At 37.8% G+C, this 24,023-nt stretch overlaps 1 protein-coding gene across 2 annotated transcripts in view; it reads left to right on the top strand.

Moving 5' to 3' along the window:
- The window catches only part of PCCA (propionyl-CoA carboxylase subunit alpha), a 286,917-nt gene that overhangs the window by 136,522 nt on the left and 126,372 nt on the right, over positions 1-24,023 (top strand). For both annotated transcript variants that reach the window (XM_048072682.2, XM_066986247.1), the window contains exons 17-18: positions 6,335-6,445; positions 15,409-15,511. In XM_048072682.2, coding sequence (XP_047928639.2) covers positions 6,335-6,445; positions 15,409-15,511 — 214 coding nt within the window. The remainder of the gene's footprint in view (positions 1-6,334; positions 6,446-15,408; positions 15,512-24,023) is intronic.

Genomic DNA, 24,023 nt, shown 5'->3' with positions numbered 1-24,023 from the left:
GTACATTGAATGTGGTCATAGGGAAGCAATCTGCATCTTACTTCCTTTGTAATATCTATATTGTAATAGGCCAGATGAAAGTCAAACATTTGAGGAGTGGATTGGATTAAATGATTTCCCGAGGTCCTTTACCAGCTAAATTATTCTGATCAGAACCTACTCTTCCACTGAGAACTGATCTGAATTCAAAATCCCAGCTGAGATTTCTGAAAGAGGAAAGGTATGATTAATACTGCTATTCATGTGTCTTCCAGTATGGTTCAGGGGTGATTTTAATGTTCAAGGTCTAACCCGTGTTTATCTCACAGTTTTATTCAGTGATTACTGGAGAATTTCTAGATACAGAAATGTTAAAGACATTGGTCAAGCATAAGAAGTAGTGTTGTTCATTGGGCTGAGGCATGAGTAATTCACCTGTGAGTTTGTAACGATATTGGTAGTTCATCTTTCTCCTGTTTTATGTCATCTTTCATCTGAAACTTAAGGTTTGTTTTTTTTTTTTCATTCTAATTTAGACAATAGAAATAGGATATTAGAATAATACATCTTAGTGTGTTTACTGTATGTGTAAACATAATGTGTGATTTTCCATTTTCTCAGTTTCTCTAAGATTTTAGCATGTTTTTGTGAAATCATTTATGATGCTTAATCTGTTCATTTAAAGGAGATAATAAAACCCAGTGTGAATTTCTGGCAAGTTTACATATGAGAAGTGTTTTTATTTAAATAAACAAAATGAACATATTTATGCAGCAAGTAGAACCGAACATCAGCTCAGTGGAGGTTTGATTGGGCAGATAGCTTGTATCATTGTATGCAAAGGTTTTTGTAATCTTTCCTTAGACCTCTCTTTGCTTTTTGTCTTCCCTGCTGATTCAAGCATAAAGCAGCAACATGAAATTAACAGTCATTGTGAATAGTCAGCCTTTCCCTGTTGAGGTCCTGCTTGCTGCATGGAGAGGGAAATGTAGTGTACTACTTGGAAAAAAGAAGAGGGAGGGAAAAAAGAGCACCTGAGGAAAGAGTAAGAAGCAGATGAAACAAGGAGCAGTAGAAACAGGGGAGCCACCAACTGTGGCTTTTTCCAGCATGGAGCAGAAGAGCAAGCACCTAAAACTGAAAAGTGGTAAATAACCATGGTGAATGTTTTGAGGGGAATGGGAATACAGAAGGGAACTCTGTGAGATGAACTGAGACCTGAAAGAACAGTGCAGCAGAAACTGTTGTCTTGAGTTTTTTCCAGCTGTAAACACACTAACTAGGAGGAAAAAAAGAATACTGTGCTTAGTGTTGTGGAGAAGGCCTTGACTTTGAAGAAAAAAAAAAAGGGGGGGAAAAAAAAAAAGAAAAAGTCAGGTACAGAAAATTTCACAGTAAACTTCAATGAAATCCAAAATACTGTTCATTTAAATTACTGAATGATGGTATTTTGTATATTACTTAAAAGATACTTGTTGATGGCAGTGATGCAAATTGCATACTATTTTGTATTCTAATCCCATGCTGGTATGCTAGTGAGCTCATTGGTGTTGTGAAGAATCTTTGTACGTAAACCAGCTTTCCTGCAAAGTGCCTGTTTGTTCTTAAAAAAAAAAAAAAAAAAAAAAAAAAAAGATAGGAATGGGCCTCATTTTCCTGCTTGCACTTTACAAAAGAGCTGCAAGAGATTCCACGACTGACCTGTGGATTTTCCCCTCTCCATAGCAGAGGCAGCGAGGTTTGGGCACTCCACAAGATTCAGCGTGTTCTCTGACCCTTTGCAGCAGAGATCGTCTGGCTCCCAAGCGGGTCACTGTGGAAACTGAAACCAGAGAAGGGAAGGCAACTAATGGATAGCAGCTCCCAAGCACTAGAAGAGACCAGTGCAGAATGCTTGGTAACGTCAGCGTTGAGTACAGATGCTGGCATGGGGGAGATTCTCCTCCTATTTCTCCCATCCCTTTTCTCTTAAGCCAGTTCCAGGGGAAGGAGTGGGAATGGCAGCTTGTCAGGGGAACGTTACGGCATGTGGTTTAGGAATGTTTATTGCCTACTGCTGTACGTGGGAGGGAGAGGAAAGGACAATCAACGTACAGACTGATCAGGTGAAAGGGGAATGCGATGTTATTGATGCAGAAGAGAGAGAGAACAGTCTGTGCATTTCTGGGGGTCAGAGAATCTGTGGAAGTGAAAAGTTACAAGAAAATCAGTGTGACACATTGAGACATCCAAAGACAAGTACTGTTACTTCTAGCTGGAACCCTTAGATACAGTGTTGTCCTGGAGGTCCATTCCTCTTCTTTAGATTAAAGGGCTGGCCAGGGAGATGGTGATGGCAAGATGGCCATCATCTTCCTCTTAAGATTTTCAGAAGTCCATGCAGTACAAAATTTAGTTTGTTTGAACTAATAATTTTTCAGTAGGATACTACCATATATAATCTTTTTTTTTTTTTTTTTTCCTTATTTTCCCTCTTTATTCTGGTCTATGAGTTTTGTGAGCTCAAGATTTTAAAACTGGGGAGAGTTACTATTTTACTTGAAATACATGTTCAACTCCAAGAGTCAGTGGTGTACTGGTTCTGTATGAGAATTTTATGTGGATGTTTGGGTATTAGAATAATAATAATAAAATTAAAAAGCCTTTCTTTTTGCTGAAGAGATTGTACTTTGTCTGCACATAGACTTCTCTGAAGTGAAACAAAATGCAGGCTTTGAAAGACAACTAAACAGTTGAATGTTGAAGGATTTAGGGAATATTATGACAACTTTTGGAATTGCAAACATGGAGGCTAGCTGAGTGGTAATTGTGAACTTTGAAAAGTTTGTGTTGAAAGTGTTTTTTCATAGTTGAGCATTACCACAGATTTGAACATTTTTTAAACAGAAGCATAAGTTTTTCAAAACACAGCACAGGTTAATACTATTTTTTTTTGGTTAAAGAAATTGATAGGGATGCCTCAAAAGTTCATAGCATTTATTTTTATTCAGTATTTAAAATGCTTGGAGATCATTTATTTTTGCTATTTTTTTTTAAAGAGAAACCTCTAGTACCGTACTCTATGTGTAGTTTTTGTAATCAGAAAGTATGCAGTTCTTTCTGTTCCACTCAGCACAATTGGAAATTATCAGCAAGTTAAGTCTATTCAACTGCTTATCTACAGAGAGGCATGTAGGACTCCAATTAAGTTTACATGGATAAATGCAGATTTGTGTTTGCAAATGTCAAGATGACAGAAGCTTAATGCTGTAAAAAGGCTAATCGACGCTGAATATGTTTAGTGTCAGTAAATATTTATAGTGAAAACATGGCTTGTGGTTTTGTGCCTTAGCATTCCAGGTTTGTTCAGGCTTTTAGTGAGTAAAAATAATAGTCTGTTCATAAACCGGCTATAAAACTTGTGTTTTCTATAAAACTAATTTTATTGTCTTTTTCATTGTTTTGTTTTTTTGGAAACCAGGATAGGGGCTAGGCAGCATTTTGTAAGTTGATTAAAAAATCAGGTAAATTTACCAAGATTTTAAGGTAGATGTAGACCAGAGAATGTACAAGATAAGAGGCAGTATGTGAAGGAATTTCTTCCAAATATTTTATTTTTTTAATGAGGACTTCTTCAAAACAGTGCTTACTAATCAGCCCTGCTGAAAGATGTGAATATTTAATATGTTCATGTATTCATTAGGCAATAACTACAGTTCTACTAGAAAGTTGATTGAACATCAGGATTACATATATGTTTATATATAAGATTAAAAAATATATACATTTCTTATTTCATTAGATCTCCAGACGTTAAGTGTTAGTCCTCTCTCTTTTACAAGTGTGTTCTGGAAAATAGTGTGTCAAAATTGAAATCCATGAAGTGCATCCTAAACTGAGCTTCTGCTGATGTAATATAGTATGAAGAGCACAGCTGAGTGAAAGAAGAGAAAAGAGGCACAAGGAACATTGATTATTATTTTTTATTATATTTCGACTTAGAGAGAAGAAGAATATTACTGCAACTGCAGTTCTGCATCAGTCTTAACGGTGTAAAAGAATGATGCTGAAGTGAAATTTTGTTTTCTGGAGGGGAAATAAATTGATATGGTTTTGGATTTTGTTTGTTGGAAATGTCATGGCTTGTCAGGTTAACAAATGTGATTTTGTTCTTGGCAGACTGCAGACCCGGACAAGAAAAAGAAAAATCCCCTGAAAACCACTGCAACATAAATATAATATACTTCAGTTTAGTGTGTAACTTTGCATGAAATAAGCACTGCCTGTTAGCCTCCGTTTGATCCTGTGAGAGTGTGGGGCTAATGTCTGGCCAGTGTTTTGGAAGCAGCAGGTAGTCAGGAGCGAGCTGCTGTAGGGGTCCATATTTCTGTAGCCTAGCAGTTACTCGCACACAGATGGAGACCTTATGAACTTTGACAGAGGTCATGCTAAATTGTAAATCTAAAACTTCTAGACTTCTGAAGGATTACACTGGTGCATTATTATTAATTATTTTTTTTTGAGCATATGATTAGGAACACCACTAAAGATAGTAACTCTGTTTTGAGAAGTAGATCAACCATGCAGTCATTATTCATATACTGATCACGGGGATCAATAAAGATAGCCTTTCGTGATGCTTTATATGGAAACTGCATATTATAATTCTAATTTACATGTGTAGAACACATTATATTGCTTCCCAGACACCTAGGCTTGTCTGCTCTTTTGAACTCAGTAAGGGAATTTTAGAGTTTTAAAACATTTCAGAAGTTTCTGGTTTTTCTGGTGCAAATGATTTGAAAGTAATTAAGATACTCAGTGGTTTTTTGATTTCAGGTCTTTTGGGGCAGTCAGTTGAGACACCAAGCTCTCTGTCATCTGTCATCAGCCATCATCTCACCAGGGATCTTATAGCTGTTTAGGAAAGAAAAACATGAGATGATCTGGTTACACACTGTAATGCGTTTAAACCCTGCATTCAGTCAAAGTCAGGGAGCATTGAAGAACCCCTCTTTTGTCTTCTAATTACAGTCCCAAAGCTGTACTTAATAGATGAAAATGTCCGATACTTCAACTTACTATGCAAATGGAAAAATTTGGGGGGAGGGATCAATACATTCATGTATTACTAGTTCTATTTTGTAGCAGCCAAAGAACTTTTTTTTTTCCAAGTTATAGTCATTTGGCATTTAAAAATAAATATTTTTTTTTAGCAGAGATACAAAGTGAGTTTCATTCTGTGTTTATGAAATCAAGGTCCATGAATGACTGCCTGGGTCAGAAGCAGCAAGGAGGCTCTTTTAATCAAATGGTCGAATTTTCATCTTGTCATCATTGAACTGGTTGCGTAATGTGCTTCTTTAATGGCTCATGAACTAGTCTTTAAAGCTATGACTTCATGATTCAGTGAGGCTGACTCTCATTCCATGTGTTGAAAGTGGTTTCAGTAATGGCCACACAGAGAGCTTGAAAATTCACACCAGCAGCAGACTGTAGGGGGAAAAAGCTTTAAAACAGTTTGAACTGATCTGCACATAAAATAACAAGAATGTTATTCATACTTCTAAACTGGAAAAACACAAAGAGAAAAGAAGTAGAAGCATAAAAGAATCTCCTTCTGTTGCCCCAGCAATTCACGGTCACTGTACTGCTAGTGTCTTTGTGTTAGTGATATCTGTTTCAATAGGGAAAAAAAAATCCAAATAGCTTAACTTGCAGTTGAGAGTAACCAATAGGTTTCTTTGTTTTATATGTTCCACGGGAATCTTTTATGACAGAGAAATTATGAAAACTCTACAAAATCTGTATAGTGATATAGTGTATATGTACACACACATACTTACTACTACTGTATATAGTGTATATATATAAAAATTGTGTGTGTGTATATATATGTATATATTTGTGATAAAACTTCTTACCATCTCTCGTTACCATGACTGAGGAATTACTGTGACATGTATCTTCCACAGCAGTGCATGTATGTAAAGTGGCAGGTTAACAAGATAGGCTGGGATTTGTCGGAATTGTGCTGATATGCGTGGTCATGACACATCTGTCGTTTCAGTGAGATGACCAAAAGTCTCTTGGTTGTGCATGCTGTCATTGACTTAACTAGGTGTTTGAACCAGGCTTGGCGAGGTGAAAATTATTCCTCTTAATTACTTCATAATTAATCTGAGTGTTTAAGGAGGATATCTTGAAGCAGGAGTGGAGAAAACTGGTAAATCTGCTTTGATTACGTCAGTACTCTGGTTTCTAAGTTATGAACAAATATTCTGTGTAATTGAGAGCATGTATTTTTAGAAGTTGTTTTCTACTGTAATTCAATTAATAATTTCACCTGATTTTTGTATTGGTGTTTTGTTTTCAGGTGTGACTCACAATATCTCTTTACTGCGAGAAGTGATCATCCATCCACGCTTTGTTCGAGGAGACATTAGCACTAAATTTCTTCCTGAAGTCTATCCTGATGGATTTAAAGGTTTGTTCCTCTTTGGAATGTTTCTTTTTTTTTTTTTTTTTTCTTGAGAGGTGTTGTTTCTGGTTATTATTCCTTTTATATTTATAGACTGTCATGTTCTCCAATCAGTCTTTACATTTTTTGGATGTATCTGTGTAGACACAATTTTTTAATAATACATGATTGAACCAGTTACTTTCTTCACTTTCAACAAGACAAAATATATATTTCTAGTAAAAAAATAGTAAATGAAATACAACCAAAGTCAAGCAAAACAATTTGTAGGTGATATGAAATATGTAAAATAAACATCAGTTCAACTCTACCATGCTGTTGTGCTTCATTACAGACAGTGCTCCTACTGTTAACTGGAGATGAGATTTCTCTTTACCCACCATTATTGCTTCTCCAGTTGGTCTGCACAGCATCTTCAGAGGCACCTTTTGGCACCCTTTGTGTTCACTGCAGCATTGTGTGGAGGATGTAGGCATTCTGTTAGAGTGTTCCAGTAAGCTGGTCTTAATACTCATTATGCACAGTAGTGGGCATTACCTGAAATTATTGTCACTCATAAGCTAGGTTAACGTGAACACAAATGCAAATATTTCTTTACAACATCCCAAATGACAAATTGCAGAAGTGTGTAACAACCGTTAGTAGAGGAATGTAAGTAATTGAATAGATTGGTTTCCTTTCACAAGGATCAAAATTTTAAAGGTTGTCTTCTCTCTCAGCCAATCTGCTGTAGATCCTTTCTTTACCCATGTAGACAGACTCAGTCTTTCTACAGGCCTTATACCTCAGCTGACCTTCATGAGGCAGAAGCTCTACATATATATATATGTATATATATATATATAAAAATATGTATAAAAGTTCCAGGTTTTTTAGCTCATCTTTCGTGGGTGTTTTTATGAATCTTGCGGAGATTCCTTTGTCTCCCAGTCATTATTAACCCAATGTGGCAAAATCCTGGTCCCACTTGGAGACAGCACTGGCACTTGGCAGTCACCAGAAATGACTGGCACCTCACGAAATGTAATCTCATTAAGAGCAGAACAGATTTTTCTTACCCCAGGACTCAGTGTGTGAGTTTGGTGCAGAGTACTCCCCCACAGAAGTACTTTATATCATTGTGTAGTTGGCAGCTTTATTTGATGCAGTCCTACAAGTGGGATTAATGCATCCAGCTTGTTCTTGGCTCCTGACTGAGGCAAAGGAATAGGAGTTAGTCACCTTGGGTGGCAGTAAGCTTGGGATGGTTGAAGCTCAAATGTTCTTTGTCTTCTTTGCTAAGGTACTTAATCTTCAGGTCACTGAGCTGGCTTTCATCCATCATAGACTTGAGGGTACTCTGATCTGCTATGAAGGCTCACTGCTGCTGATTAGCAGGTCTGTCTCCCTTCCCTTCCCTGACACTTTTATATGGAATCCCATGTCCCATCACTTTGATGGTTCTGGGACTTTTCAGTCCTTTTCCTGAGTGGATTCAGTTCCCTAAACCACCAGAACACTGCGTTTTTATTGTTGCTGCCTTTGTTGCAGTAGTTTTTTGAGAGTTATTGGGTTGGCTTAGCTCATGGAGGAGTCTGGTGTACTTAGGTAGATGTACAGAGTGAGTGACAGGCTAGAATGGGGAGAAGGGAATGGAGGAGAAAGGAAAGGTTGCAAACTATTAGGTGGGTTTATTCCATGTTGTGAAAAGGCAGACTCACCTGACATGCAACTGGGAATGATGAAAACAGAAACCATTCTGCCCTTACTTGTGCTAATACATTTGGGGTCCTTGGTCACTTCTTAGAAGATGGGACACGTTTTGCTGATGCAGTTGGTCTTGCTCTATATTTTTGACTCCAGAAAGGAACCTTTATCTCTTGTTTTTTATTAAAAAAAAAAATATCATATTGCAATGTTAAGCTTTATATAGTCAGTTAATTACTTGTTGGTCCACAAGTTGGAGGGTGACAAATTTGGGGTCATATGACTTGAACTGTGTATGCGTATATTTGTGTGCACATACTCATGCAAATGACTGATTAATGTTGCAGTCTTGAATTAAAAGATAATGTGGTATTAACAGATTCTTAAAGATAAGCTTTTGCTGGAGACACTGGAAAACATGAGAAGAGATGCCATGACAGTTCCCAATAGGAACTAATGAATGTTGTGAAATGATTAGACTTTGTTCATGCAGAATGAAAAGTCTCACTCCTCTCCTTCTGTGCCTCAAATACAGGCATACATTAGCATTTGTAATGATAATAATGATTTCTGCATTTTATTTACAAAGCATTTCTATTTCAAATCAAGAATACACATTCAAGAATACCGATTCAAACCTCAATGAAGTAATTGAGAGCCCTTTTAATAATGTAGTTCACACTGGGTCAGACCCCTCTGGCTTGAAAAATTATCAGTCATTTGAATTAGAGGATAGTTTCTTAAGTACCTATTGAAAAATATTTCTGCAGATATAAAGACTCTAATGGAAATTGTTGAAGGCAAGCTAGAGTGGTGGGAAGATGATGCATAAAAGCTCAGCAAGAGAAACAAAGGAAAACTAGCTTACACAATGCAAGTGCTATATTCACTTCGCCAACCTTTTTATATAAATACCCAGGGTAAACTTTGCTACGAAAATTTGAAAATTAAGTAGCTTCTTATATTATAATATGGTTTATTTAAAAAAAAGGGAGGCAAAAAAACCCATAGCTTTAAAAAAAGATATAATCCGTAAAATTAAACCAAAGTGTAGCCAAAGTGAATTTGGAAATACCTAGAAATTTGTGCTGCTGATCAGAGTAGAAACCCATACCAGAAATGTTTTAAATTTGGAAAACTTAAAAATAATTAAAAAAAAAAATTCAGTGAAGACCCATGCTATATTAATGCTTGAGCACAATCCAGTGTGTTTCATTTCTAAACTGCACAGTTGCCACTGTAGGTCTGCGCTGATGTTAAGTAATGAATGTTAGTTGTTTTCTTTCTCTTGACTGCATAAGGATTGGCCCATTCCCTTAAGTGCATTTTTCTTCAACTCAGAAAATTAACTTCTGTGATTTCCACTTCAAATTACATCTAGAACTGTAACACTTAGTTATTTTCATGTTAGGGCTTAACTTTTTTTTTTTCCTTCTTTAAATAAACACTCATTAACGAAAACAAATTTATTTCAAGTAATTTAAAAATGTTGCTGTGCTGAAACTAGCCTTGCTCAGGGTATGATTAGCGTGGGAAGACAGCTGCTGTCCAGAATGCTGGCTGGCTGGTAGGTCAGCTGGCGTGGGTTATTGCTCTGTGCACACATGTATGTTTTGGGAGGAGCTGCAGATCTGACGGTGGGTACAGCAACATCGGTTGGGTTAGGTGTGACACGAATATGCCTGTCTTAGTGTGGTCTCCAAGCACTTTGAAATGAAAATGTTTGCCAAGCGTGCAGGAGTAGTCCATACTCCTAGAGTACTGTCAAACCAGCTGTCCTCTTACAGCTTCCAAGTAGCCAGGAATGCACCTGTATTTCCTAACCTTTCTGGTGGAAAAGGAATGTACTATCTCATACCATATTTTATAGGTGCAGAAAGTGCTTCTATATTCAGAGATCAGAGAGGAGTCTTTGACAAAGATTAAATTAAACCTATGGATCCTTATGTTGTTACCCTATGCATGGGATCATTCTTTGTGGTTCACTCTGTTTCACAGTTAAAATCTCTCTTTTCCTGGATAATTTTGATAACTGAGATATTTTTTTTAATGGTCAACTCTTCCTGGTTATTGAACGATGTCTCAAATACTTTGTCAATCCCTTTGGGAAAGACATCCAGCGCAAGTGGGAAATGGGGGAATTTTCCAAGAGATTATCACAAAACCCATACCAGAACACAGGAAACAAAAGGAAGAGCCCTTTATCTTCCCATCTTGTTACATGTTTGTCTCATTTGGTGGAGAAGAAGAGCAGAATTTCTGATGGATGTTCCTTTGTTATCTGATTCTAATACAGTAGGGGGAAAAAAGTAAGGTTCTCTCTCTCTCTCCTGTAATTGTGTATTGGCTTTAGAGTGTGTGTGAGGTAAAGGCATTTAGATATGTTGTGTTTGTTATAATTATATGGGTTGGAGGAAATGATTATTCCACTTTACTCAGCACTTGTTAAACCACCTCTGGAATATTTTGTCCAGTTTTACCCCTCTCACATCTGTAAGAAAAACGTCAATAAACCTGAGTTTGGTGGAGAGCCATGAGGAGACTGATGAGGAGAGGCTAGGAGAACCAGGTTTATTTAAACTGGAAACAAGAAAGCTTAGGGTGAACCTAATGGCAGCCTTCTGGTATCTCTGAGGGGCTTCCTGAGGCAATGGAACTGGGCTCTTCAGTGAGGTGCACAACAGCAGAGTGAGAGTCAGTGGTCATAAATTGAAGCGTGGGAGGTTCCACCTGGATATAAGGAAACAAAAATTCATTCTAAGGATAAGTACATGTTGGGATGACTTGCCCAGAAAGGTTGTGGAATCTCCGTCCTTGGAGATTTTCAAGACTTGATTGCACAAACCTCTGAGCAACCTGGTCTCAATCTGATGTTGAGAGTGCATGGTCGGAAGACAGAAGAGTGAGGATAGTTGCTGTTAATTCTATGTACGTTCTCCACACTAGAACTGAATCTTTGTCTCCATTTTGTGAAGCTACTGGATTATAAAATTTGTGTCAACAGATAGCGTAGTTGACTTTCTTCTCTACGCCAGATGAAGTCATGAACTTTTATTGCTTTGTCAGTAATAACTTTGTACTTCAAAATAATATGCTCTAGCAATCCTTTCTATATGTTCTAGCAATCTGTCCAGCAAAGGGTCACCACCAGCTCTGTGAGAGACATACTTCTCAATTCTGAATGTTTTGGGATTGCATATGCTGACAATGTTGTCTGTATTTTTCCATGACCACTTTTGGGTGGAACAAAACTCATCTTGATTTCTGAAGAAATCAAAACCTCTGACAACATCCAGCTTTGTTTTCTGCCTCAGCCTACTTGGTATACATTTATTTGTAACTTCAAAATCCACTGGGGAGAAACGGAAGCCAAAACTGAACCTAAATGTGATACCAGCACTGCTTACGTTGGTGTGGATCTGAATTGTGCATTGTACTTTCTATCTTAGCCATTTTGCTTTTAATTTTTATTCTTCTCTACCAGAAAAGTCACTTTTCAACTATTAAGTAACAGGCCTGGGTACATAACCAGGGCTTTGTGGGTTTTTTTGCCTTTTTTTTTTCTGTAATTGATAGGAGAAAACACATTTCTAGGACAAAATGCAAATGAGACTGTTATGGGAAAAATGACCTTTTATGTAATTTAATTTGAAGTTGGTTATGTAAAGTAATTGCATGAGCCTCTTTGACTCAGCTTGGGGGATACTGTGATAATATTGATTTAAGCAATCATAACATCAGGGAAATGAGAGAGAAATACTTTTTCCCTGTCTTCTTTCCGATCAGTGTTCTGCTGTTTAGTAATAATAGATGCATATGATCTAGTTTTCAGTAATAGGAACAACAGTGCTTCCATTCCTTTAATTGTGGCTTAGTTTTATAGCCATTAATTGTGTTTTATGTTGACATTATATAATTCAGCTCAGTGATACCGAGAGTGCAGAAGTATATTCCAGGTTGTGGAGAGAGATCTGGGAGCTGATTTACATCTTATGGTGGAGATGAAATCTCCATACAGTCCAGGAGTCCTGTATGCAGTGAGGAGGGTAGGAAAGGGCAGTGGTAGAACTTCCCATATTGGGATGGGGAGCCTTTACTCCGTACTCATTTTGCTTCCAATCAAGGCAGCTCTTGGAAAAATGCCTCAGAAGTACCTTTGTAACTTTTCAGATCGGTCTTCTGCATAGTGAACGTGAAAGGCTGTGTTATTATGTCTTTATTCGTGGTGAATATTAACTTCTGTTTCAAGACATCCAATTGAAGTCCTGAGGGCTAGCTTGTAAGGTAAAATAATACTTGAGGTGAAACAAAGGTATCGCTATCTGGAACACTGGTGTATTTCCAGATATAGTAATGTAATAAATAATTTAAGTTCAAAACCGTTTAAAATCCTACTAAGCATAGCAAGAGCAAAAGGTAGTGGGAATGAGGCTGGTGTTCAGAAAACTGAGGTAGTACTGACAACAGAATTTCTTGTGTAATAATGGCAAATTGCCATCCGTAGGAAGCAGCCTTTAATCAAATTTCTGAGGTATGTCTCCAAAGTTATGCTAAGGACATTCTGTGGTAGGATTGTATTTTCACCACCAAAGAGCTGAAGACCAAAACCGAATTTTAACAGTTTGAATTATCTCCCAGACTTGGGAAAATCAATACAGCTTGCCCACATCGGACACCACAGTGATGACTGTCTTTCCGCTTGCCAAGTATGTGCCACAACTAATGCAGATTGTGACAAACAGAGAAAGCAGATAAACATTTTTTTCACATCAGTGATAATGAAGAGGTGAATGTAGTTCTTGATCGGTTGTTAACCTGTTTCAAATTATTGACATCTGTTCGCTGTTTGGAGTTTGATTTTTATTGAAGATACAAGGAGAAAATAGTTTTTGCAGCACAACAAGTGCAAAAGCAGTTATTGATTTCATCCAAGATGAAGTCGTGCAATGAAACCCTCACATTGGGATTTCTCTAATTTTACCTTGTTCTTGTGTCTGAGTTGATGCTACCAGTGTTTCTTGGAGCAGATGAGAACATATGGTTTTGGTCACACAGACTTTTCATGGGCATAGGCATGATGACAGAAAAGCAAAGGTGTATAAATATATATATATAATAAAAATACCGATTTTAGAAATACAGCCTTCTGGAAAAATAATCTCAGCTTCTTCTCTGTGTGCAAACTACTGGGAAAACTGGAAAACTGGCACACCTCAGAGCCAGATAGTGGATGCTTATTGCATTGTGTAGTTGTAAAGGGCTTATGTGTATGTATGTATATACGTATACACACATAAATGGTACAGAAGTTCAGTGTTTTTTGACTTTCACTTTGCAATTAGTTTTTCTAGTAACTGGCAGAGGAAAGATCAAGTTTGTTTCTCAAGCCAGTTCCTCAGCCTTTCACGATTTTTCTTTCTGCATGTGTGTGTTAGTGAAGACAGTTTCCATTTCAAGGCAGATAGAAAATAATAAACACTGAGCAAAGGGAGTTGCATTAATCTTTAGCCAGAATATGTTACTATGGACTAAATTAAAAATAAATAGATGCAGATTTGCTGACTCTCATTATTTCTAAATGTACATTTTTTTGGCCTGTGACAGCTCCTTTGTACTGCTAACTGGAACTGTAATGAGGGCGTTTCCATCATCTTAGCTTGATTGCGTTGCCAAGGTAAACTCTAAGCAGCATCTTTACCTATCCATAATTAATGTGACCAGTCAAATGATGACGAGTCCTGTGCAGAAGACATCCTGTTTTGAAACTGCTCTTGCACTTGTTACTGTAAAGTCTGTTCTGATTGTTTTCAGAGGTCTCCGTTCTGTATTTTATTGAGGATTGTGCTAGCCTTATGTTGCTGATAGATATTGTCACTCCCTAATAACCAGCACCAGGGAATGTGAGTTAACATTACCTGCAGTAGAGCTGAGGTGATGGGAGTGTAGGGATGGAGAGGGGAATTGTCTCTGCTGCATAACTGGAAGCAAACGTGCTTCACTGGGCAGAGCTGCTTAGGCAGGTAGAGCCTTCTGAACCCCGTCCCCACCTCCTTCCCCAGCCTTTAATGTGAAGTCTGTACTTGACATAGATGGTGGCATTTGCTGTGATATCTATACATGAAGGTCTACTGAGGCAGACAGCAGCTGCATGAAGCACTTTGTGAGAGCTCTGTTGTAACGGAGTTCAGCTACATCTTTCAGTCTTACCGTCATCTTTTTTTATTTTTTATTTTTAACTTGAATTATTGCATTATCCTCCTCCCTGGCTTTTGAAACACCCATGGCTTTCATCTGTGCAAAATTCATCTCCTGAGAATAGTTTGCTGCTTTTTCTCCATGACAATTCCTCTCTGCACTTCTTGCCCTCTTCTGTGCCAACTTTAACTTCCCGTCACCCCCATATGGGCTGGTTACTTTACTTGCCCTTTGACTTCCTCTCACATCAATTCTGACTGCCTTTCTTCTCTGGTGACACCAATCTTGTCCACCTATTTGCCAGCTTCTCATACCAAATCTGTGTTTCACAGTCTCAGACCTAAACACAGGAAGGACAAAGTTCTGGCACTGTGTTCTCTCTTTTTATCTGGATGACCAAATTTCAACTTGACTTTCTCTGTCTGCAACAAGACCAGGATAGGAAAAAAAAACCCACAACCTTCCAGTCACTTTGGTTCATACCTTTGTGTCCAAACCTTCATTAGCTCGCCTGCCTCTAAATTGCAGGCTACTTTGAGCTGTTTTTTGCTTATGAAGTGCCAAGTATGCTGTTAGTCACAAAATAATGGTGACACAAATGACACTAAAGGACAATTAGTTTCATCCACATTTATTTCTGGAGTTGTCATTATCCCTTTTGCTTGGAAAATCTGTATCCTCGGTAGGGTAAGGTACTGAGAAAGAATGCTGTATATTTTGAATAAGTTCTAATGTACAGATGGATTCCTTACCAGCATGAGGCACAATATGTCAACCAGTGACATTTCAGTAATGAAAACAAGATGCTGCAGCGTCGTTCAATTTTTTTTCTTTCAGTTGTCAAATTGTTTTCAACAGAGATACCCGTGTTAGCAGTAGGGCTGATCTGTATGAAAACATACAATTTAAACTTTGAAACTCAGAGCGTCTGCTATGCTGAGCCTCATCTTAATTTAGGGGAAAAATGTAGGTTTAATCTGTAAGGACTGAATAGTGTCTTCTCTGCTAGTTGTTACTTTTTGTGTCTGTGTCTATGCTGGTCTGTGGTATCTAACGTGTGTTTTTTTTAACTGATTTTTGAAAACTAGGGCACAAGTTGACAGATCTTGAAAGAAGGGAACTTCTGGCAACAGCAGCTTCTTTATATGTGGCTGAACAACTGAGATCACAGCGATTTCTAGGGACTCAAAGGTAAGTTTGTTTCTAGGAACTCAGATGTGCTGATGCGTTTTGTTAATGACATCTTCTTATGCACGAGAGAGACACTGGTGAGAAACTGCATGGTTTCTTAATATAGTCTGTTTTTTCTAAATTCAAATGAGCTGGTGCTTACATTTCCCTACTTGCACAAGTCACACACGATTATTTTTATTCTACGTATTAGCAAGCTAATAGGCACAAAAATGTGTTACAAGCCAGTACAGTAATTAATGCACATCAGGAGTTTCATTAATGCAAAATGTTGCTACATTAGTAACTAACCACAAATTGAGCATCACAAATTTCCCATGTGTCCATTTGAAGCGATCTAAGCACTTTGGGATAATATGAATATTCAGCTACAGAGCTTTAAAATATTGTGGATTCATGAGTAATTTGCTACCTTGATGAAGAAGCTTAATAATTTAGGGTCTAATTCTGAAAACACTTTCTGACTTGTAAACGCTGGAGTAGTCAGCACCTTGCTGTTGTTCCCCTGCTTCTTCATTCTTTTGGTTTTTCATTCATTTGGATAGCAGCAGTTAGTAACCTGTATAGTAGTGTTACTTGGCAAGCCATTGCAGTAGTGTCTGTCAAAGTAGTAATTCAGTTCTTTGGCTTTTTGGAACAGTATGCTTTTCTCCTAGGATGCTTCTAGCTTTCATCGTAGTCTTGCCCATCATTGTAAGCTGAAGCCTTTGTCAGTGTCTTGAGACCTTCTATTACAACAATGTAATTTATTAATCTCATTTGGGTAGCTGGTGTTTCCAACAATTGCGTATAGCAAATGTGAACTTCAAAATGCTTCTTGGTTTCTTAAGTTAAATTCTTTAATATAGTTGCATGTGTATGTCTGTGAGAGATACAGACAGAGTCAGAATGCAGGACAGACATTATTCACATTCCATGCCAGTGGTTTGACAGTGTATTCTATTACTGATTTTACAGTGGTCAGGAATAAATGAAATGTGGTTTCAAGAAGTCTTTATTTTTATTTGTACCCACAAAGATAAATAGTACCATATGGTGTTAAAAAAAAAAAAAAGACACTTAGAGCAAGCATAACAGCTTTGTAATACATAGCATATGTAGGGCTAGGTCATTGCTTGCCTTGTGCGCCTATAGGGGAAAGTTAAGCGCCTTCTTACTTCATTCCACAAGTTGTATCCTCCATAGCAAATGGCATAAGGAGAACAACAGATACGCTAAGGCCACTGTTCCTCAGCTAAAAAGTGAATGAGGGAAAATGAAGAGGAGCTTCGACTGTAGTTTTTACTGGTCAGCATAGGAAGTTAAGTAGTCTATTAGTGCTATAGACGAGTAAAGGATTCATTCCTACTTAATTTTAAGTTGACTTTAATTGATTTTAATTGTTGACTGAAATAGTGATTCTCAAACCACTGTTGTATTCCTTGCTCTGATTTGGGATTTTTTTTGCTGGTAAAATCTTCATACTTGATAATGAGAAAAGGAGTCCAATTTTTGAAGAATCTTTTAATGTTTTATTTCTAATGCAAAATTTTTCTTTTATTACTAGGTGTCTATGTATCTTAATAGAAAAGACACACTCAACTACTAAAAACCATACTGTCAAATACGTAAACAAAATACTTCATTGAGCAATCAGGCACACACGTTCTTCTCATTTCGCGACATATCAGGGAAACAAATACTCTCCTGCTCTGAAGACAAAGTAGCTTCCTATTGAAGTCCTTGTAAACTAACTCCCACACATGGATTTCTCTAGCATGAACGGAGAAGGCAGCGGAGTCTGACCACGTGAAGTTTTTCCTTGATAAGACTGGATTAAGATCCGCTTTTTCAGGTTTCAAATGGTGGAGCTAACAAATCTTTTCAATAGAGGGGATATCGCTTTCTCTTGCCATGACAGGTACCTATGTTCAGCTCCGTTTCCTCAGGATGGTCTTTTCTGTCTGTTGTGGTACATGCAGATCTGGAAGGAATCCTTCAGAAGCTGAGTCTTAGAATTTTCTCGAAGTGGGGGCTGTGTGATTCTTAGTGGATAGGTCATTGTTTCAATCCACATACATTGTTAGGTCTACTTGTTCTAAAGACCGTAAAGCTGCTTGTCTGAGGCCAAATAAGGACAAGGTAATGCGGAAAATGCTTACTGGTAAGTAACATCTGAAGAAAATAAAAACCAATAACGATCCTCTTTCCTTCAAATCATGCAGCTCCTTCAGAGACAAGTCAAAGAAACAAAAGCAGAGTGAGGTCAAAGGATTGTGCAGTTTCCTGACAGTACTCTCCACTCCTTAGAGCAGCTAGTGGACTCCCTCTAGAGGGGACTGAATACTGTGGAGCATGTAAGTTACTGCAGCCCCATCAAGGATCCCTCATGGCATGTCCTTAACGTAGCCAAGCTGTGTCTGACTTATTTTTGAAGGTGTGCCATGTCATGGGTATTTTTTAGGAGCAGGATTGTGGCCATAAAAAGCACATCTTTATTGGTGCGTCTGCAATCTGTTTGAAAAATTTTAATAAATAAAAAGTGTATAGTAGGAACCTGTCCTACTGGCAACAAATCAAAAAAGCCAGTTGTAATCTTGGATGCAGTTCACCGTGGGAGAATTGGATGTTTGGAGTCTGTGTGAATTTTAAATCCATGTTGGAGAATGTAAGTGAATTTAGACTGCGTATTCCAAAATTGATCCATAACATTCTCCTGACAGTTTGGAAAACTACACAAACATGTTGATGATCATCTTCAAAGTTTCAGCGCCCCGGCATTTTTTTCTTTTGCATACACTGAAAGCAATCATGAGGAATTTTTGTGCTAGGAATTACACTGAACATTACTATTTTGAAATCATGCATTATTTCTTCTGAACTTGGCACGGCTACCAGATAGACAGTTTTCTGCTGAATTTGAGTTATATGATTATCTTTTGGTTTTCATTTGTGGCTTTTTTTTTCCCTTTTGGGAGCCATATGTGTAGTATGCATTCTTTTACAACTGCAGGGGTATTTAGAGTTCCCTTTTTTCCCCGTGATTTATTCAGCCCAAGCTCAGGATTGTTATTCTAGTCAGATGGATAGACAGAACCACACTTGGCAGTCTTCACAGAAACTCCACCTTTCGCTAGCAGGTCTACTGAGACTACTCAGACGAAATGGAGCTGAGCCAGATTATGGATTCACTGTCCCAGCCTGCTCCTCTGCTTCGCAAGGAATTGGACAATTCCTTGGGTGTCTTGAATCATCAAGTGTAAGGTTCTTACTAGAATGCACTCGGATTGGTAAGCTTTTGCCTCATTAAGATCAAACACGAACTTTGTTCCACTGGTTTCAATTAGGTGTGACCTCTGTAATGGGATTCTTTGTTGGAGCAGTTTGTGTGGCATTGAGGTTAATGCAGGCCTTGAGCGAGCACCAGTTTGCCTTTCCTGTGTTGGAGTGAATGGCATTATAATTTGGGTGGAGCACCCACAGGTGAGTTTCCACTGTCTGCATTCCTATGTGCCCCTGGCCTCGCCAATGGTCTTGTAGGATTAATTTGCCAACCCTTCGCTAGAACAGCTGCTGGGGACCTGCGCGTGCTCATATTTACAGAAATTCAGACACTTACTTTTGTTATGCAATATGATATTTAGAGCATTTTCTGTGTCTCCCCCACAGTTTAACTGCTTGTTATTTAACTGTTTTCCTTGGGAAATGGGTTGTTGAGCATTTGGTTTTGTTTTGTATTTGGAAGATAATTAGCTAATGAAAGTGCTTGGTATTTTGTGAGCCAGATAGTGAGCCAGATACTACAAATGTGAATATTTCACTGTGATATCCAGATAATAGGGGCACATGTTTCCTCCAGGAAACAGCTATGAATGATTGATGATTATTTCATTGTTCAGATTTCAGTTACTTTACCAAGGACTTTTCCTACTTGTTCCATAGTCCAGTTTATTGTGAAGCTGGTGCCACCCACAGCTGCTGAACAGATTTACAGCATCTAGTAAAATCCCAAGGTCTTCTAGACAGAACTTGATCTTGTTTCAAGTGGAAACATATTTTGGCTGAAGTGGATCCAGCTTATTTTGTGTCTGTTTGATGTAGTTAGCCTTTGAGACCAAAAATGATGTTGTACAGTTGAATCTTCACATTTTGGCTTCAGACTTGTTTTCATTAGTGGGTTGGGAGGGGAATAGGAGAGTGACTCTCCAGGTGTGGCTACATCATGCTATCTCATGGGTCTACTAATGTGATGTTTATACTTCTAAACCCAATTGCCTGCAGCACTTCCTATGTGTTGCTTGTGTTGGCAGCTAAGTGTATTTTCCTAATTTTTCTATGGGTTTTACCCTTTCATCATTTATGACTTGGAAAAAAACAGTGAGGCTGAATGCCCACATTACCTGATACTACATGCAAAAAGACGGTAACACATTGGGAAATGTTTTACATTGCTAGAAAATAACTAAAGGGTTTTCTTGCTCGCCTGTTTAGCAAAGACTGAGACTGGGGAGCCTTGAGTTAAACTCCTAACTGTTCTTGTGGGGCCTTAGAGAAGGCAGCTGGATTGAGCCTCAGTTTACCAAAAGACAAAATGGCCTTAATGCTTTACTGCATTATTGGGGTCTTGTAAATATTTATTTATCAACATCTGTAAAGTATGAATGGACGATATTTTCCAAGCATAAAGGAATACTTTCACAGGAACAGTAAGTATATTTGTATAGTGAGAAACTGTAGTTAAAATACAAGTAAAATTTTGTTTTAATCCAAAAATGCTGGTTTGTCTTTTCATTGGCTGTTCACCAATTCTGACTGGTGAACAGCAAGAACAGAAACAGTTACGTTTAGCATTTTATTTCATGAGCTTTTGTAGGTTTGTGTCTAGGTTGATTTGATACAGATATATTGATGTAAATCCTCATCTGTGCATAGTAATGATGGTTCAGATACCTGCTTTTACTTGCCATTTTATGGTTAGGGCAGCTAGTGAGCTGTTTGGAGAGCAGTGGAGCCCAGGACCCCTCTCATGCTTGCTTTCACATAGGCTACACCTATTATCCTGCTGGAGCCTGGGACGCAGCCAGCTCTTTGCCAGCCTAGGGTTTCCCCATATGGAAGAATGGTCAGCTGCTCGATAGGAGAGCTTTCTGGCTCTCCGGCACTGCTGGAGCAGCACAATATAAGGTTATGTTACGTTGATGATGTCAGGAAAATTTACTAGAGTCATCCAAACCGGCCACTTGGAAGGAGGGTGAGTTGCAGCACAGGCACCACTGAATTGTATCAGTTACACTACGTGATTTCCCCCCCCCCCCTAGAACCGCAGTAATAACATGAAAAGTTATTGCAAGTACAGCTAAATATTTATACTTTGCATTACCCTACAAATACCCTCTTGTGTGATATAAAGCTAAAATGCTTTGTTTTCATTTGGTAAGGATGACTAAGTCCAACCCAATTGTGGCTTTCCTTCATTCCCTTACTTTGGAGTTACGCAGTCATGCTTAGCTCATGAAAATAACACTGTCTTATCCTTACTCTTCTGGTCCCCTGGTTAACAAGTCAGGCATTCTTTTCATGATTTACTGCTATGCCTTTGAAAACCCTCAATATACTTATGTAACTACTATAGCTTCAGACCGTTATTCCACTGTGTATTTTTTTGTTCCCTGTATACTAGCAAGGTACGAAGAACCTATTCTGTGTGTGTGAGAGATCCTTGTTTGTAATGGCATCTTCAGGTTGTCACACCCCTACCTTTTCCCTTCAGGTGTTACTTAATGTTATTCTTTTGGTCTCTCAGTAATAATATAGTATTTTTTTTTTCTTTGTAATCTTGCTTAATCACTGCTAAACCCACTGCCCTATATAGTATTCTGTCTGTCTTTAAAATCTGGTGTTATTTACCCTTCTACATTGTTCATTTGCATATTACAGAAAGAGGATTACATGTGTTAGAGACAAACAATTAGATGCAAATATATGAAGCAGGTGTTTTTAGCCAGTGGAAATGAACTTTTATGTAAAATGTAAAAGTTGGCATGAGTGAAATTCAGCATAAATGGAGCATTTATGACCACTATAGAAGGTATGTATCTTTTTTTTTCTTTGGATTAAATTAATGACATCAGAATTGATAGTGTAAGTAATATCAGGTATTTATAAAGTAGTTTGAAAGCAGAGCTATTGCTCTGTGTGAACATATATTCCAGAAACAGAATGGTCTGTTTTGGGAGCTTTTCATAGCTTATTATCCATATTTCATTTATGGGGAAAAAAAGGTGTTCTGGGCACCCAGCAATTCATGCTTGCTCAATCTTTAGAGTCGATAATCATTATGAAATAATTATGAAGATAATAATTATGAAGTTTGGACCTCACTGAACATCTTCTGGGAAGATGTTCAGGCAGCAGGCAGCACACATTTTGCTTAGGTGATTGTTGGTGGGACGGTCGGTCACCGAAGTAAATGGACCTGGCTAAGTCCCCATGTTTATTGTGATTTATTTTCACCATGTCTACAGGGAAAACAGCAGCTACTACAGGAGTGTTATAACTTTTGTGGCTACCACTCAGTTAATGTTGAAACTTGAACGTACGTGACATGGCCCTTTCCTCATCCATGGTTTGCTTATGACTTCTTTCCAAGACCCTCACTTTACCACAAGATCTCTTGGTCTTACCTTTACTCTGATCCCTTTTTTAAGCCTAACAATTCTTTCCTTTCATGCAGGCTTACACCTCCTAAACTCATCCCTTAATATTTGTGTAAAAAGTGTATACACGAAGCTGTAGAACTAACAAGTTGCGTGCTAATCACCACATGCTCCCCAGTCATTTTACGGCTGTTTTGAGCATAGTTTTTTTCTCTCCATCTGCATGTTTTATTTGGAGTTTCTAAGGGCAGAAATGAAATTGTGTTGGAGTTTTTTATGTAAGGGCAAAGGTTTTCTTCACTTTGGGGGACTCTAAGCTAGTGAATGTATGTGTAACTGTGTTCTCATATGAGAAGTGCTATTTGTGTTTCTTTCCTAGGATTAATAACATAAAAAAGATAAGCACAAACATCAGGACCTTGCCTTGTTAAGTTCCTTGGAGCATTGGCTGTGTCCTGCTGTTTGTTTGTGTAGTGTATAGCATATTCTGGATGCTGTTGCTGTAGAAATTTTATCAAGAAAATAATATGGGAAGAAAAAGTCTCTCTCATTCAATATTGTCTGCATACTTTTACATGTGTGTGTCTTGATTTGTCCATTCTTTAGCATGCTTGCTTCATTCATGATTCACAAAGGCTGTAGTTAAATATGAGATATTGATTGAAGGGATAGATAATTCATTTATACCTTTGTTATTGAGTATTACAATTTTCAACCATTTCTTTTTCCTTTGATTTAACTGCGAAAGTGGGATGGGACACAGAATGGCCTCATTATTGCAGGAGTATTTCTCTGTTCCCTGCAATGATTCCAAAAGCTCTTGCACACTTCATCAGTATTATTGTAATTCTTTGGCTGCAGGATATTTGGCAGCTGTTGCACCCCACTGGCAAATCCTATTCAGACTTCACTTCCATTCACCATTGCCATTGGAGAATTGATTTCTCTCTCCTCTGCTCTAACCTTTCCCAATTCATTTTGGATTGTTCAATGTGAAACATTTTAATTTCATATCATACAGCCATTCAGCTCACAATCCTTTTTTAACCTGTCACCAGGGTAACAGCATAGCATGCTTTCTTTAGGCAATCAAGTTTTTATTTCACATGCTTAATGTTGCATTAAATGTTTGCATTTTGTTTAACCCTCTTAAATACTTTGAACTGTGGATATATTTTGCAGGGTAATGAAGTCTCTGATTTCAGTGTCAAGTCTTCATAGAAATTGCCTTATTTAAAATAAAAAAATAAAAGAGCAGAAGATGAATACAGTAATGAGAAGATTATTAGTCAAATCCCAAATGGATGAACGAAACAAGCATCTGTAGGATGGCAAAAATATTTTTCTTCTGGAAAACCTTCCAGAAGCTTATAGTATGATCTTTAGACCTGTGCTTTAGGATTAGTCTTACCTGTAAGTGCTTGTAGTCAAATTAATGCAAATATGGGATTAACTATGCAATAACATGACTTTAAGAAGTGAAATGTCTGGCCTATACCTGTCAGTCTGCTTGAAACTGTTTGCCAGGTATGTGTAATAGAACTGCAATAGCAAGTGAACCGCTGTTACTGACTGAATAGCAAGTGATTTATTGCATAAAAATTAGAATTTAATGGGATGATGCAATTGATAAAAATACAAAACGCATGTTTATGGCATTAACAATGGGCTATATCCATTTTATTGGAAATGAGAATAATAATGGATTTGGAGTACTTCACTGTAGATGGTTACAAAAATAACATTAAACAGACATTTTCATATGTGAAAAAGCATTGATGTCATCTAACTGTGACCTTACAGAGCAAGTCCTGCTTGCCTCGGTATAAGAATAGGACAAGCTAGGTTTGCCTCCACCTGTTTGGCTGGAATTCTAA

The sequence above is a fragment of the Anser cygnoides genome, chromosome 1 (assembly GCF_040182565.1).
Source record: "Anser cygnoides isolate HZ-2024a breed goose chromosome 1, Taihu_goose_T2T_genome, whole genome shotgun sequence".
Taxonomy (NCBI): Eukaryota; Metazoa; Chordata; class Aves; order Anseriformes; family Anatidae; genus Anser; species Anser cygnoides.
Note: the sequence above shows the minus strand (reverse complement) of the source record. Positions and strands in the feature narration are given on the sequence as shown.